Source organism: Bos indicus, chromosome 13 (assembly GCF_029378745.1).
Source record: "Bos indicus isolate NIAB-ARS_2022 breed Sahiwal x Tharparkar chromosome 13, NIAB-ARS_B.indTharparkar_mat_pri_1.0, whole genome shotgun sequence".
Classification (NCBI taxonomy): Eukaryota; Metazoa; Chordata; class Mammalia; order Artiodactyla; family Bovidae; genus Bos; species Bos indicus.
Window position 1 is genome coordinate 58,067,876 of NC_091772.1, and position 15,338 is coordinate 58,083,213.

General features: G+C 40.4%; 1 protein-coding gene across 2 annotated transcripts in view; it reads right to left on the minus strand.

Annotated features, from left to right (window-relative positions):
- The window catches only part of RAB22A (RAB22A, member RAS oncogene family), a 53,496-nt gene extending 38,603 nt beyond the window's left edge, over window positions 1-14,893 (minus strand). The window contains exons 1-2 of one of the 2 annotated variants that reach the window (XR_011570151.1): window positions 14,573-14,893; window positions 13,499-13,578 (exon numbers count right to left, since the gene is read on the minus strand). Coding sequence is in view for 1 of the 2 variants with exons in the window: in XM_019972132.2 (XP_019827691.1) it covers window positions 13,499-13,578; window positions 14,573-14,608 (116 nt within the window). In the remaining variant the exon portion in view is untranslated. The remainder of the gene's footprint in view (window positions 1-13,498; window positions 13,579-14,572) is intronic. The other variant, XM_019972132.2, reaches the window with a different exon arrangement.
- Window positions 14,894-15,338: the final 445 nt, after the last annotated feature.

The window sequence follows — 15,338 nt, forward strand, 5'->3', positions numbered from 1 at the left end:
ACCTGTACATTACACCTCCAGGACTTATTTATTGTATAACTGGAAGTAGGTACGTCTGACACCTTCACTGACTTCACCCATGTAATATACATCATGGTGACTACAGCTAATAATACCATACTGTACATTTGGAAGTTGCTGAGTAAACCTTGAATGTTCTCATCCCAAGGAAAAAAAAATTTCTAACAATATGTGGTGACTGGATGTTAACTAAAGTTATTATGTTACTACTTCACAATACCTTCCAATATCAAATCATTATGCTGTACAAAACAAAATACAAAAAGGGGGAAAATTCCAGAAATCTTTACCTAGCAAAAATATCCTTTAAAAGTGAGGATGCAATACAGATCTTTTCAGAGCAACAAAAACTGAGGGATCTGTTACCAGTAGCCCTGAGAATAACATGAAATGCTGAAACAGTTCTTTAGGCAGAAGGGAAATGACATCAGATGAAAAGTCAACTCTAGAAAGGAATGAAAGGACATGGAAACAGGTAATATGTATGTCAATAAAATGAAATGAGTTTTGCACTTCCTTTTTTCCCCTACCCTGAATAATTACTCAATCTCAGAGTCACTGTTAGGTGGGCCAAGCAGGGAGGTACATGTGGCCAAGGGGTGGGTTGGCCCAGCCTCATGGAGCCAGCATGAGGGCATCAAAAGCTCAATGTTACACTCTTTTATACCAAGCAATCAGTTGTCTTTTAATGACACTAGAGAGATAACAGTTGGTTGTCTCTTAATGCCTTTATTTACAGTAAAATAGCCATCATTAAAAAACACTGAAACAGTCTCTAATTTAGAGAAAAGTTACAAATACAGAATTTACTTATCCTGAGCCATTTGAGAGTAAGTTGCCTCATTACCTCTGAACATTAGTGGACATTTCCTATAAACAAGATTATCTTTCCTACAAACATAAGCAGAATAAGATAATCAAAACTGTGAAATTAACACCAACACATTACTACCATCTAGTCCTCAGAGCCCATTTGAGTTTTATCAACTGTTTTAATAATATCCTTTGTGGTTCAAAACACATGCTGTATTTAGTTGTCATGACTCTTGAGTCTCCTTCAGTCTGGGTCCGCTTTTCAGTCTTTCCTTGACTTTTTAAACTTTGAGACTTTTGAGGATTATACACCTGTCATTCTGAGAACAGTTTCTCAATCTGAATTTGTCTAATGTTTACACATGATATGATTATACAGTAATAATGATTAAATTAATGTAAATTAAATTCAATTAATAGGATTCTGGTGTTATAATAAAGTATGTTCATTTTTTTACTTTTGATACTCCTTCAAGACTGGAGCTTAATTCCATACCCTGTGAGTTTGGAATGGGCTTATTAGTAACTTCCTTCCAAGGGGTCATAAAACTACCTCAGATTCTTCTTTGCTCTCTACTGGGTCACTTGCCTGGGGAAAGTTAGCTGCCCTGCTGTGAAGACACTCATGCAGCCCACTGGAGAGGCCCACATGGTGAAGATCTCAGAAACTGAGGCCTCCAGCCAACAAGCTATGTGAGTGCACCATCTTGGAAGCAGATTCTGAACCCCAGGCCAAGCTTTCAAATGACTGAAGCTCTGATTTGACTGCGACATCTTGACTGCAACACCACAAAAGGCCCTGAGTCAGAACCATGCCAGATAAGCCACTCTGATTCCTGATCCACAGAAAATGTGGATTAAAGTTTGTTGTTTCAAGTGGCTAAGTATTGGGATAATCTAAGTACTGGGATAATTAGTTACTTAGCAATTGATAATGAGCACAGTTATCCACCACATTCACAGAAAAATGGTGGTAAGAAGCCATAATATCATCTAAAAAGATGCAGAAAAGTATTAAGACAAAATTCAAGACCCATTCTTGATTTAAAAACAAACAAACAAACTTTCAGCAAACCAGAAAAAGAAGAAAGTTTTCTTATCTTAACAATGAGCACCCTACAGTGGACATCATACTTAAGGGTATAATGTCAAATGCTTTCTCACTAAGACTGGGAAAAGGCAAGGATATTGCTCACTAGTTTTACTGAACATGGTAGGAGGTTCTAGACAATGCAGCATGGTATTGAAAAAATTAAAAGGAAAAGAAGTCAAACTGACTTTATTCTCAGACAACATAATCATGGATGTAAAAAACTGTAAGGACTCTACAAAACAGTTACCAGAAAAAAGTGAATTTAACAGTATTAAAGTATACTAGGTAAACATGTGAAATTCAATGGTGTTTCTACAAAAAACTGCAGATAAAAATACTACAATTCCATTTACAGTAGTTTAAAAAACATTAATACTGAGGCAAGATTTTTCAACAAGAACATTTTTTTTAAGACTCCTGCATTGAATACAAAATGATGCAGAGACAAACTAAAGGAGACCTAAGTAAATGGAGAAAGACACCATGTTCATGGATCAGAAGACTCAATATTATGATTTATTAAGATGCCAAGGCTACTCAATGGGGATAGAAAGGCTTTCAACAAATGATGCTGGGACAACTGGATAATTACATCAGAAAATAATGAATCTTACCTCTACTTCACAGAATACAGAAAAATTAATCTGAGATGGATCAAAGAACTGAAAGTAAAGCTAAAACTATGATGAAACAGGAGAACATCTTTGAGAACTTACGGCGAGCAGTGCTGGTTTAGAGGACCAAAAAAAGCATGAACCCAGGAAGACCAACTGACAATATGGACTTCGTTAAAATTAAAACTCCTCATTAGAAGACATCATTAAGAAAATGAAGACAAGCCATGGAATGCAAGAAAATATTCGCAATAAATATATCTGACAAGAGTTCTATTTGTAACATGTAAAGAATTTTTACACGTCTGTAAGAAATAAGGCAAAAACTAAGAAAAAATGGGCAAAAGACTTGAGTAGTGACTTCATAGTGAATGACAAAGAAACACATGCAAAGGTGCTTAATATTACTAGTCATCTGGGAAATGCAGATTAAAGTACAATGAGAGACCACTTTATATCCACCAGAAAAACTGAAGTTAAAAAGACAAGTACTGGTGCGGATGCAGGGCAACTGGACTTCTATACACTGCAGGTGGGAGGGTAAAATGATACAACCAAGTTGGCATATTCATACTAAGTTATATAAATGCACCTTTCCTATGAACTAGAAATTCTATTCCCAGTTATTTACCCAAAGGAAATGAAAACCTATGACTATAAAGAGAGTTGTAGAAGAATGATCACAGTATCTTTATTCATAATAGCCCCAAACTGGAAACAACCTGGACGTCCATAACCAGGAGAATGGGTAAACAAACAGTTACCTGTTCACATAGAAGAGTATCAGTCATCAATTAAAAAAAAGATTATGATATATACAACAATATGGCTGAATCTCTGAAACATTGTTTTATGGGGAAGAAATAGGACACCAAAGAGTGCTTTCTGTATTATTTCATTTACGTGAAATTCAAGAACAGGCAAATTAATCCACAGTGACTGAAGTCAGCACAGTTGCCACTTATGGGGAGTGGGACTCACAGAAACAAACTTCTGAGATGATGGAAATGTCTGGATCTTGATTAGGGGTAGTTACATGGAATATATATAATATTATCAAATTCAAATCATAAGCTGCTTACAAGAAACCCACCTTAAGTAAAAGATACAGAAAGGTTAAAAAACAAAAAGAGACAAAATGCGCCACGCAAATACTGACCACAGGAAATACTGCTGTTATATTAACAGCCACAATTAGACCTCAAGGCAAAGTGCATTGCCAGAGCTAAAGAGGACAGTTCAGATGGCAGAAGGTTTGTATTGCAGTAAGATGTAGGATTCTAGATTTGTTACGTACTTAATGCAGCTGCAAAACAGATAAAGTATGCCATCTTTTCAAACACATATGAAACACTTACCAAAATCAACATATGCCAGGCAAATTGCAAATTATATCAGTAATAAAGGATTTAAATATGTTCGCTAATTTCAATGTAATTACGCAGTAATCACTAAAAATATTAACTAGAAAACTTCCCTATATTTGGAATTCAACGAACACATCTAAATGATGTTTGGATCAAAGATGAAATCATAATAGAAACTTGAAAATATTCTGAAATGAATGATTGAAATTATATTTTATAAAAACTAGTTTGATCTGGTAAAAGCCATGACTAAAGTTTTAAAACAAGGAATACAACTGAAAATAAGGAGTGAAAATCAATTATATAACTATCTATCTCAAGAAGTTAGAAAAAATTAGCATGTTGAACAGGACAGAAACTCTAAAAAATAGGCGCATGGATGGATTAATGAAATAAAGAAGAAAGATTGCAGAGTTCATCAAAGGCAAAACCAGTATCAGAAATGTAAAAGGGGTATGTGTAAAATGTGAACAGAATAAAGTGTTAACATCTTTTTGCCAATAAATTGAGGGAAGTATATGAAAATAATCAAAATCCTTAAACAAACAAACCACAATCTATCAAAATCAATGCAAGAAATAGAAAACCTGAAAATGAACAATCTTATAACTGTGAACGAAATTGACTTCTTAAACCCTATCACACAGGGACAACTCAAAGCCCACATGCATTTTGCTAATCATTTAAAAAAGTCATAGCAGCTTTTTTTTTTTTTTTAAAAACTCTTCCATAAAAGAGCTTCTCCACTATTAATAGTTTCATCTGGGAAGCAAAACTTTCATACCAAACCTGACATGTACATTACAGAAAGGGATACTTCATGACAATCTTACTCATAAACATACATGGAAGTTCTAAAAAAGAGTAAACTAAAGCCAGTGATATGCAAAAAGAATAATATATCACAATATAAGTGGATTTATTCCATGAAAATTCAACAATTTACCACATTAATAGCATAAAAGAATATACAACCAAGGCAATCGAATAAAAATCTCCATCCACACTTCACACTTAAACAAAAACAAAAAACTCCAGCATATGATAAAAAAAGACACTCTGTAATATGCTAAGGTGTGTGTACAAAAACCCTACAGCAAACATATTTAGTGGCATAATAGCGAAAGCTTTCCTGCTAAGATTAGAATATCCAGCATGATCATTTCTATTCAAAACTGAACTAGAGATCCTACTCAACTCAATAAAAGATACAACAAGTTTAAGGATTAGAAATAAAGATTTCAAAGCAATACCATTTAGCACAAGAACAGCAGAAAACTACATTGAAACATCAAACCAGCTGGATAAAATCTGACGAAAGATGTACCAGTCCACTAAACAGAAAAGCAGAAAAAATGCTCAGGAAAAATAAAAAAAAAGCCTAACAAATGGAAAAATACATTTCTATATTCACATATTAGAGATGCAATATCATATAGATGTCATTTCTCTCCAAACCAATCTATAAATTCAATGAAACGTCAATCAAAAACACAACAGGAATTAGTGTCTTGGTATGAAAAAAGAGAACGCTAATGTTCACATGGAAATGTAACAGGCCAAGAATAGCCAAGAAGTTATTGAAGAATAACACAGAAGTACTCATACCACTGGACAGAGAGACTTATTACACAGATAGAGGAATTAAACTGTGACACTGGCACAGGGCCAAAAAAAAAGGACTAATAGTTTCTTTCAAAGATCACTGACTAAGGCAAAAAAACCCCAAAAAACAAAAAAACAACTGTACTATGGATTTTATAAGATGCAGAAGCAAAATATATGACAATAATAACACTACGGATAAGCAAGGAGAAATGAAAGCATACTCCTGTAAGGTTCTTATACTATATGTAAAACTGTCTATTATTTGAAGAAAGAATGATAAAGAAGTATATTGTAAATCAAAGCACAACCACTAAAACAACAGAATAGGTACAGCTAAAAAGCCAGTAGCAGAGATAAAATGGAACCATTAATATAAGGGGTGAGTAGAAAAATACAGCAAGACGGTAGATTTAAGCCAAACAATATTGATAGCTATAAAAAATAAAAATGGTCTAAACCAGTCCTGTACAACAGAGCCTTCTACAAGGAGAACTTGAATGGTAGCTAATGTGACCAAGGAACTCAAGTTAAAATTTTAACTTAAGTTCAGATAGCCACATGCAGCTACCTACAACTGTATTAGACAGCTGGTGCAACTACTCCAATTAAAACACGAGACCCATAATGCTGTCTGTCTGCAAAAACTCACTTTAGATATAAAGATAGAAATAGGTTAAATGTAAGTGGATGGGAAAAGATATGCAAACACTAATCAACATGGAGCTGAAGAGCACATATTCATATAAGAGCGAGAAAAATTCAGAATCAGGACTGTTACCAGGGAAAAAGAGGGACATTTCATGGTAGCAAAAGGGTCACGCTATCAAGAATAAAAACAATAAAATGTATTAATAGATATGTTCAATAGTAAGAGCTTCAAAACATATCAACCAAAATTGATTAAACTAAAAACAGAACTAGACAAGTCTTCAATCAGGGTTGGATTTCAAACACTCTTTTCACTGCAAATGAGGGGGAAAAAATCAGTTAAGTATACAGAAGAAAGGAACAGTGCTATTAGTCAAGCTGATTGTTTAACATTTATAGAACACATTTACAGCAGCAGAACATATTCTTTTCTGCTAAACATGGAACATTCATGAAGACCACATGCTAGGCCATAAAATAAGCATTAAATGTAAAAAGGTCTGAAATATTCAATGAGTTATATCCTTTGATCCAATGGATTTAAACCACAAATCATAGTAGTTGAAAATTTGTGGAAAATCCCCAAATAATTGGAAGTTAGAAAACATACTTCCAAACAACTAATAACTCACAAGGGAAAGAAATACTTTGAACTAAATGAAAATGAAAATACAATCATCAAAATCTCTGATATTTCACCCAAACCAGTACTTACAAATTTATAGTCCTAATTGCATACATGTAAAAAAGCCTTAAAAGTCAATATTCTAAACTTTCACTTTAAAAAACTAAAAAGGAAGAAATTAAGTCCAAATAAAAGGAAGGAAAAAAATGAAGATAAAAGCAAAAATCAATGAAAAAGAAAAGTGGGGAAAAACAGTGAAACATTAATAAAATAAAAAACTGGTTCTTTGAGAAGACCATTAAAATAGCTAGACAGATTCTAATGACATTAAAATGATAGTAGAGGAATATTATGAACAACTTTATGCCAATAAATTAAAAGACCAAAACAATGGACAAATTCTTTGCAATACACAAACTATTCATACCAAAGCTTACTCAGGAAGAAATGAATAGGCGTATAACTATTAAAGGAACTGAAATGGTAGCTAAATTTTGCTGACACAACTCCTTGCTCAGATGGCTTCACTCGTGAATTAAACCAAACCTTTAAGGAAGAAATAATACCAATTTTACACGGAATCTTCCAAAAAACAGAAGATGAAAAAATACTTCCCAACTTATTTTATGAGGTCCTGATACCAAAACTAGAGAAAGGTATTATTACAGAAAACTACAGATCAATATCGGTCATGAACATGGAGGCAAAAACTTTTAGCAAAAATGTTAGTAAATCCAATTCAGTAGTGTATTAAAAAAATACATAATAACCAAGTGAAATTTATCTGAGGAATGAAACAGCACTTTGTTATTTTAGTATTGATTGTTATAATTCACTATTTTAAGACTGAAAATGATAGTGTTAAGAACAGTTCAAAAAATAAAAAACCCACCTGGCAAAATTCACACAATCCTTGATAAAAAAAAAATTCTCATGTATTTAGGGATAGAAGAGAATATTCTCAACCTGATAGTGGGCACCTATAAAAAAACCTAAGAGCCTAGACATCCAGCTTAATGGAAACGACCAAATACTTTCCCCTCAAGACTAGGATGGAGAAGGCAATGGCACCCCACTCCAGTACTCTTGCCTGGAAAATCCCATGGACGGAGGAGCCTGGTGGGTGCAGTCCATGGGGCTGCGAAGAGTAGGACACGACTGAGCGACTTCATTTTCACTTTTCACTTTCATGCATTGGAGAAGGAAATGGCAACCCACTCCAGTGTTCTTGCCTGGAGAATCCCAGGGACGGGGGAGCCTGGTAGGCTGCCGTCTATGGGGTTGCACAGAGTCGGACACTACAGAAGCGACTTACCAGCAGCAAGACTAGGAATGAGGGAAGGATTTTGACTGTTACCACTTATCTTAAATACTGGAGGTCTTAGCTCACGTGACAGGCCAAGTAAAAGAAATAAAAGGCATGTAGATTGGAAAGAAGGAAAGAAAACTGCCTGTTACAGATGACATGATGGTACACCTAAGAAAATCTCAAGGAATCTATTAGAAAGATGTCTGAACTAATTGAATTTAGCCAAGTCACATGACACAAGGTCAACTTTATGTTTGCACGCGAAGAACAAACAACTGAAACTTTAAATTCCATATAATCTGTAGAGACAGAAAGCTTATCAGTGGTTGCCTGGAGCCTGTGGTAGGGATTGGGATAAATACAGGTTGGGGCAAAAGGGGACAGGCTGGAGTGATGGAAGCGCTCTACATCTGGACTGTAGTGATGAGCTCACGGATGTGTACACACAAGTACACGTGCGCTGCGTGCTAAGTTGCTTCAGTCGTGTCCAACTCTGTGACCCCATGGACTGGAGCCAGCCAGGCTCCTCTGTCCATGGGATTCTCCAGGCAAAAATACTGGACTGGGTTGCCATTTCCTTCCCCAATTTGTCAGAATTCATCAAAATGTTCACTAAAAATGGGTGCATTTTATTGTATGTAAACTATACTTTAGTGAGTCAATTAAAAACACAGATCGGGTCTTACCTGGTGGCTCAGCAGCTAAGACTCTGAGAGCCAATGCAGGAGATAAGAGTTCAATCCCTGGTCAGGGAAGAGCCCACATGCCACCCAGCAACTAAGCCCGTGTACCACAGCTACTGAGCCTGTGCTCTACAGCCAGGGAACCGCAACTCATGAGCCCAGGTTCTGCAACTACTGAAGCCCGCACACCCCAGAGCCTGTGCTCCACAACAATAGAAGCCACTGCAACGAGAGCCTGTGCATCGCAACTGGAAGAGTAGTCCTTGCCTGCTGGAACTAGAGAAATGCCCAGGCGGCAACGAAGATCCAGCACAGTCAGAAATGAAAACAAATAAACAAATAAAATTATAAAAAAACTAAAACACAGATCAATGGGATACAATAAAAAAAATCCATAAAAAGTGCACTATAAATACAGATGATCAATTTTTGACAATCACAGCTCTCAGTACACAACAGTGAATTATGGATAATCTTAAAAAAAAAGTGAGATGTAAATCTCTGCTGGAGTTAAAAAAAAAAGACAATCCCCCACAACTTAATTTTACTTTTCATACAGAAATTAATTCTAGGTAAAAATTAAATCTAAATCTGAGAAGCAAAACAAAATTTCTATAGGATAACAGGACTGTATTTTCATGACTTTGGTAAATCAAAGTTTATTAAAAGGACATAAAAAGCACTAACATAATATCTTTCATTGAAAGACTGATCAAATGGATATATTAAAAGTAACAACCCTTCATTAAAAGATCCAGAGAGTGAAAAGGATAGTCACAGAGTGCGAGAAAGTATCTGCAATAGTCAGATGCAACAAATGACTACAGAATCTATAATATCCAGAATACATACATCACACCTGAAAGTCAATGAGAATATGACTAACAACTCAATAGAAAAATGAACAAGATTCTCAAACAGGCAACGTATCCAGATGACCAATAAAGATATGAAAATGTGTTCAGTAGCTGTAGTCATATGGGAAACAGGAATTAAAACCAGAATAAGGCAGTACCACCAATCCTCCAACACAGCTAAAATTTGAGACTGATGACATCTAATGTTGTAGGGGATATGAAGCAACCAGAACTCCCAAACACTGCTGGCAGGAACATTAACTGACACAATACTTCAGAAGACATCTACTAGAGTTAAAATACATATTCCTTCTGAGCCAGGAATTTCCCTGCCAATTCCCAAACCCTGACTAGAAACAACCACAATTCCAACAGTAGAATAAACTGTGGTGTACTTATCCAATGGGATACTTATTGTACAGAGATGAAAAAGAATAAACCATCATTACATGAAATGACATAGATGAACCTCACAAAGTATGAATCGAATAAGCAGATACAAAACAATATCTACCAATTCCATTTAAATACAGTTTAAAAAAACTATAGTGTTAGAAGTTTATCAAAAAATATCAGTTGCTAAGAAATAACATATGCTTACCATATGAAAGTACCATTCTAAGTAATTTTTTACGTATTTTAACTTGATTTTCACAACTCTGTAATTAGAGGCAACTAATTATCCCAAATGTGCAAATTTAGTCACAAGAGGTTAAATACTTTGCTCAAGGCCACAGAGCAACTACGTGTTAGACCTGGGATGTGAAGGCAGCTAGACTGGCTGGAGACCTTGCAGTCTAAACGCTACATTGCCGCTCAGTGGTAGAGCTTTAATGGAAACACAGAGGAGGAGGGCAAATGAAGCAGGGAGAGGTAAGAGAAGCGGGATTAATAAGTTCCCATCTCCCAAGAAAACAAGCACTAGATAATGCCTCAAATTGGGGGATGGGGTGGGGGAGAAGAGAAGGGATCAAGAATTAGCAGTACATGCGTGTTAACGAAAAAATCTGGAGGACAGATCAGAAAAAAACAGCTAAAACCATCACAAAAGTAGAAACCTCTAGGGAGTGAGTCAGAGTGGACCAGGGAACTGTTAATACTTAACTATTAAGAAAAAATACTTAGCTATTACAGAAAAAAACCACACACACATTGCTTTGGTAAAAGCAATTTTGAAAGGTTTTAATAAGATCTAAATATTTTAAAAACGCTATCATGTATTGAGCCCCAGTGTCCCTGGCACTTAGCTGAACATTTGAAAAGGAGTATCTCATATGGAGTTGGTGCCAGTTATTACTACGATTTTGCTGATGGGGAAACAGATTCAGAGTTAACCAGCTGGCAGGTGGCAGTGTCCATGTCTGGACCACCACGAGGGAAGATGAAGGTCTAGATGTCAACAAAGCAGCAGGGATGAAAGGATATTCAGGAGTCCTGGACAGAAGCAAGTGACTCATGGTGGCTTCAGGGAGAAGGGACAGTAGGAGGGGGATCTGGAATGGATGCCCAGGATTCTGGCTTGAGTACCTGAGGACATGTTGGTCCTTTTCTCTACCACAAGGTCCATGGAAAGAGGAGCAGAGGGCCAGGCCTCTGACAGGGAGCTCCTGAGCTTAGTCACAGATATGCGGAGCTCCAGTATATTTGGGAAAGGCACAGAGGAGTCAGGCAGGATGCATGAGGAAGACCTATGGGTGTGAACTCAGCAGAGGAGGGACAGGCAGAAGACTGAAGAGCATGCAAAGACACAGGGAGAGAAAGAACACCCGTGGCCTGGGCCCGCAGCCTGTCCAGCCTCTGGGCCACCCGTCCAACACGCCCTGTCCCCCATGCGACTCACTGCCCTAAACATCGCCAATAGCTCCCTTTCACTCTTCAAAAACTTTTGTCTCTAGACTATCTTCTGAAATATAATCTACTCATTTATCAATATTGAGATGTCAGGGCTTCTAAGTGCCTCATATTTTCACCGTGAGGTACCTTGGGAACTGGCAGAGCCCTGGGCCAGGGTCAGGCCCTGGCTACATGCTCTCACCAGGCCTCCACATTCCTCCTTCGGAGCACAGAAAATGGCCAAAGAACTCATTTTCTGTGCTTTGGTTACACAGTATGTCTCTCTCCGTCTTGGAAGGTACCTGAGGGCAGGAGGGGCTTTTCAACTTTTCCTGAAAAGCTCTAAATAATACTCTGGGCTTTGTGGGCCATGGGGTCTCAGTCACAGCTATACAACTCTGCCCTTGAGCCGGAAAGCAGTGGAGACCACATATAAATGAACAGGTATGCTGTGTTTTGGTAAGGCTTTATCTTTGAATTGAGAGGTGGACCAAAAGGCCATGGTCTGCTGAGCCCTGCTCCGAATCACCAGCACCCAGGCTAGCATCTGGCATACAGCCGGCACTGGATGAGCAATAATGAAAGGAAACAGCCCTTGGCTTTGTCAGTGAGACGGAAGCAGGTCCTGAGGGAAGGTGATTTCAGCAGAGCAGGGGGGTGGGATGGTTGGCAGAAGGCTGAAGAAGCAGTAAGCTCTTGTTCCAGAGCCCCCAGTTTGCCCAGCAGGCCTGGGGAATGGCCCTGTCTAAGGGGAGCAGGGCTGGGGAAGGAGTCGGGGGTTGCTCCCGAGCTCAGGCGTGTGTGGGGCTGATTGTGAAGGAGGAACACATGTGCCAAGGATAGAGAAACGGGAGGGTGGAGGAGATGACGGGAAAGCCTCAAATCGCTCTTTCTGTGAGACATTCACCCAGACTAAATGCGGAAGACAGCTGGGCTTAGGGACTGGGTGTGCGGCCAAACAGGGAGGCCTGGCCGCCCAGGACAGGGCCACAGACCTCCTTGTCAGCCCCCCTCTTCCCTGGCGAGGCGGCACCTCTAACCGAGCTGGCGGTGGGGCTTGAGGCGCTGACTAGTGTGAGGAGTGTCGCTCCCTGAGGCAGCAGCAGGGCCTACTGGCACTTCCTGTCCCTTCACTTTCCCACGCAGGTAGTGACAGGCAGGCCTAGAGGAAGATGAGTTCACACATCAAACTTGCAGACACGCCCAGTCCTTTCCTGAAGAACATTCAAAGTCACTCGAACTTCAGAGAGTCAGTGGTGGTTTCATCTTAACGCCTTCAAATGTGGACGTGCACGCTGTGAATTATGTCCCCATTAGGCAGAACAGAATTTTTCTTTAAGTGGAAACAACCAATTGGGTGAGGCTTTGCATAGCAGCTACCTAGTTTTATAAGCTTAACAAGAGTATTAAAAGACACAAAACACAACTTCTTACAGAGGAAGTATTAACAGTACGAAGTTTAAACAGCCTGAAAAATTTAGAGTCAAAAACCTATAGCCAGTCAGTTTCACTTTTCCTACGAACCAGGTACCTCCAAAAGGCTTACATTTTGATATTACTCTGTTAATTCATCACAGCTACTGGAATGTGCAGCCATAGTGCTGAAATGTGTAAGAAGGGTTCAGACTTCAAACTATTTTTCAGGAAGAGCTAAAGCCATCTAAAGTATCTTTTAGTTGACATGCCAGAGGAAAAAAGCATTAAGATCTATTTCTTCTGCCTTATTTCAAGGTGAAATCTGCTGTTCCTATTCACAGATTGAAGGCTCTATGTATATTCTAGTAAGTAAAACTTTAATTCCATACTTTCACTCTCAAGTTCTCACTCCTCACAAGTTAAAAGATGATTTTCCTAAAACACATCAATCCTTGCTCTACTGTTTCAAGTTCTTCTCGAGATGATGGTAATCACTGTCTCCAAATTCACTAGCTTTTAGAACGGGGATGCCTACCCTTGTAACACACCTTTGTTTGAAAGGACTTATCAGTACACCTTTAGATGCATTTTCAGTAAACATAACCTCTTACCCTATTGTTGGGTTGATGTTCGGATCAAAACTGTCTTCCACGAACCGCCACACAATGCTTGATTTACCCACACCTGTATCCTGAAATACAACGAGAGAGGTGAAGAAGAAGAAGTTACTTGCTGGCACATACCAAAAACTGCCTTGTGCCCCAAGTTCAGGATTTTGGAAAAATCATCCTGGATAGGTGAATTTTAAAGAAACGCAAAGGAGGTTTTCATAAAAATTCAGCGGAGTAATGATAAGATTTCGAAATGTATTGTAGGAGAGGATATCTGAGTTTACAAAAGATGTGAGGATCTTCTGAAAGACCCCAAGTTTCTGCGTAGTGTGCAAAGTGACAAACTCAATTGATCTCTAACAAGTCTACGTTAAGAATGAACTCTTGAACTACTTCTGAGTAATTCCTGATACATCCCAGCCCCACCCAATATGGGAAGGGGTAAGACTAAGTTATTGAAATCTTTCTCAGTCTTTAAAGCGGCAACTCTGGTAAGAGAGCATCAACTTCAGAAAGTATGCTCTGAAATCGCAAAGTTGCCTTGACAAGTTAGGCAGCTGAAGCTTCAAACCAGTTTTGGGGGCTTTTTGATTTGAATGTCCCACTCCCACCCCAGGAAGGTAAATCTGCGTTAAGTATCAGGGATATTCCACAAGTTCAAAAACACCAAGCAGACAGGAAAGCAGACTAATGCTGCTTGTAAAACAAAAGACCTGTTACTAGTCTTACTTTGCAAGCCTTGGCCAACTCCTAACTAGTACCTAGGAAAACTATTTAAGACTGCTCTTAACCCAGAAGCAATGGAAGGGCAGGGAGGACTCTTTACCCTTTGGGGGGCAGGAAGAGTCCCTGGGCACCAGGGAGGGGCAAGGGTGAACCCTACCGACAGCAAAATCCTTCAGGAGGGTGCGGCCAGGTGGGCGGGATGGCCCAGGGGGCAGAAGCGAGGCTCCGGACAGGTAGGCGGTGTCCCGCACCCAGTCTGGGGCAAGGGGCGGAGGGGACGTGGGCACGCCCTGGTCTGCGGCCCGCCCGGCCTCCCGCGGCCCTCCCGGTCGGCTCGCCGCCACTCACCCCCAGCAGACACACTTTGAGCTCCCTCAGCGCCATGGCCCGGGAGCCAGGGGCGCGGGCCCGCCGCCGCCCTAAGTTAAGAAGGGAGAGGCCCGGCCCAGCACAAGCATCCCCCGGCGCCGCCGCCGCCGCACGGCCTAGCCCCGGCCGCGGGGCGCGCAGAGGCGGCGGCCGCCCGTTCGCTGGCCCTCGGCCCGGCCCGTCCGTCGCCAGCCGCGCGGGGTCCGTCTCAGCAGCCCGGACGGTGCCGCGGGTTCCCGGGGGCCACCGCAGCCGCCATCTTGAGACGCCGGCCGGGTCACCTGACCTCCCCGCCCACTTCGGCAGCCACCTTCGCCGAGAGGGCGGGGCCGGCCGGCGCAGCGAGGCTTGCGGAGAGGCCCGGGCTCGAGGGCGGGGCTGGCAGTGAGGGGGCGGAACACTAAGCCATATGCCCCGCCCCTATCACTCAGGCCCCGCCCCTCAGGCGCCGGCCCCGCCTCCAGGTCATCCCAAGATGGCGGGTGAATGGGGTCCAGCTCCTGGGGCGCCCCCTCCCCTTCAGCCGGAACAACCCCCGAGGCCCGAGGACCCCCACAACAATCCCTGAGCCCACCTGCCGCAGCCCCCTCGTAACTCCTTGTGTGTCTCTTGGTTTTCAGAGATGTCCCTGTACTTTGTGGACTTGCAGGATGACTTGGACGATTGTAAGTAACAGTTGGGGCATCCCGCCCCTCCCTGGGAACTTCTCGCAGAATTAGGGGTGCACAGAAGGCGGATGTGGGAT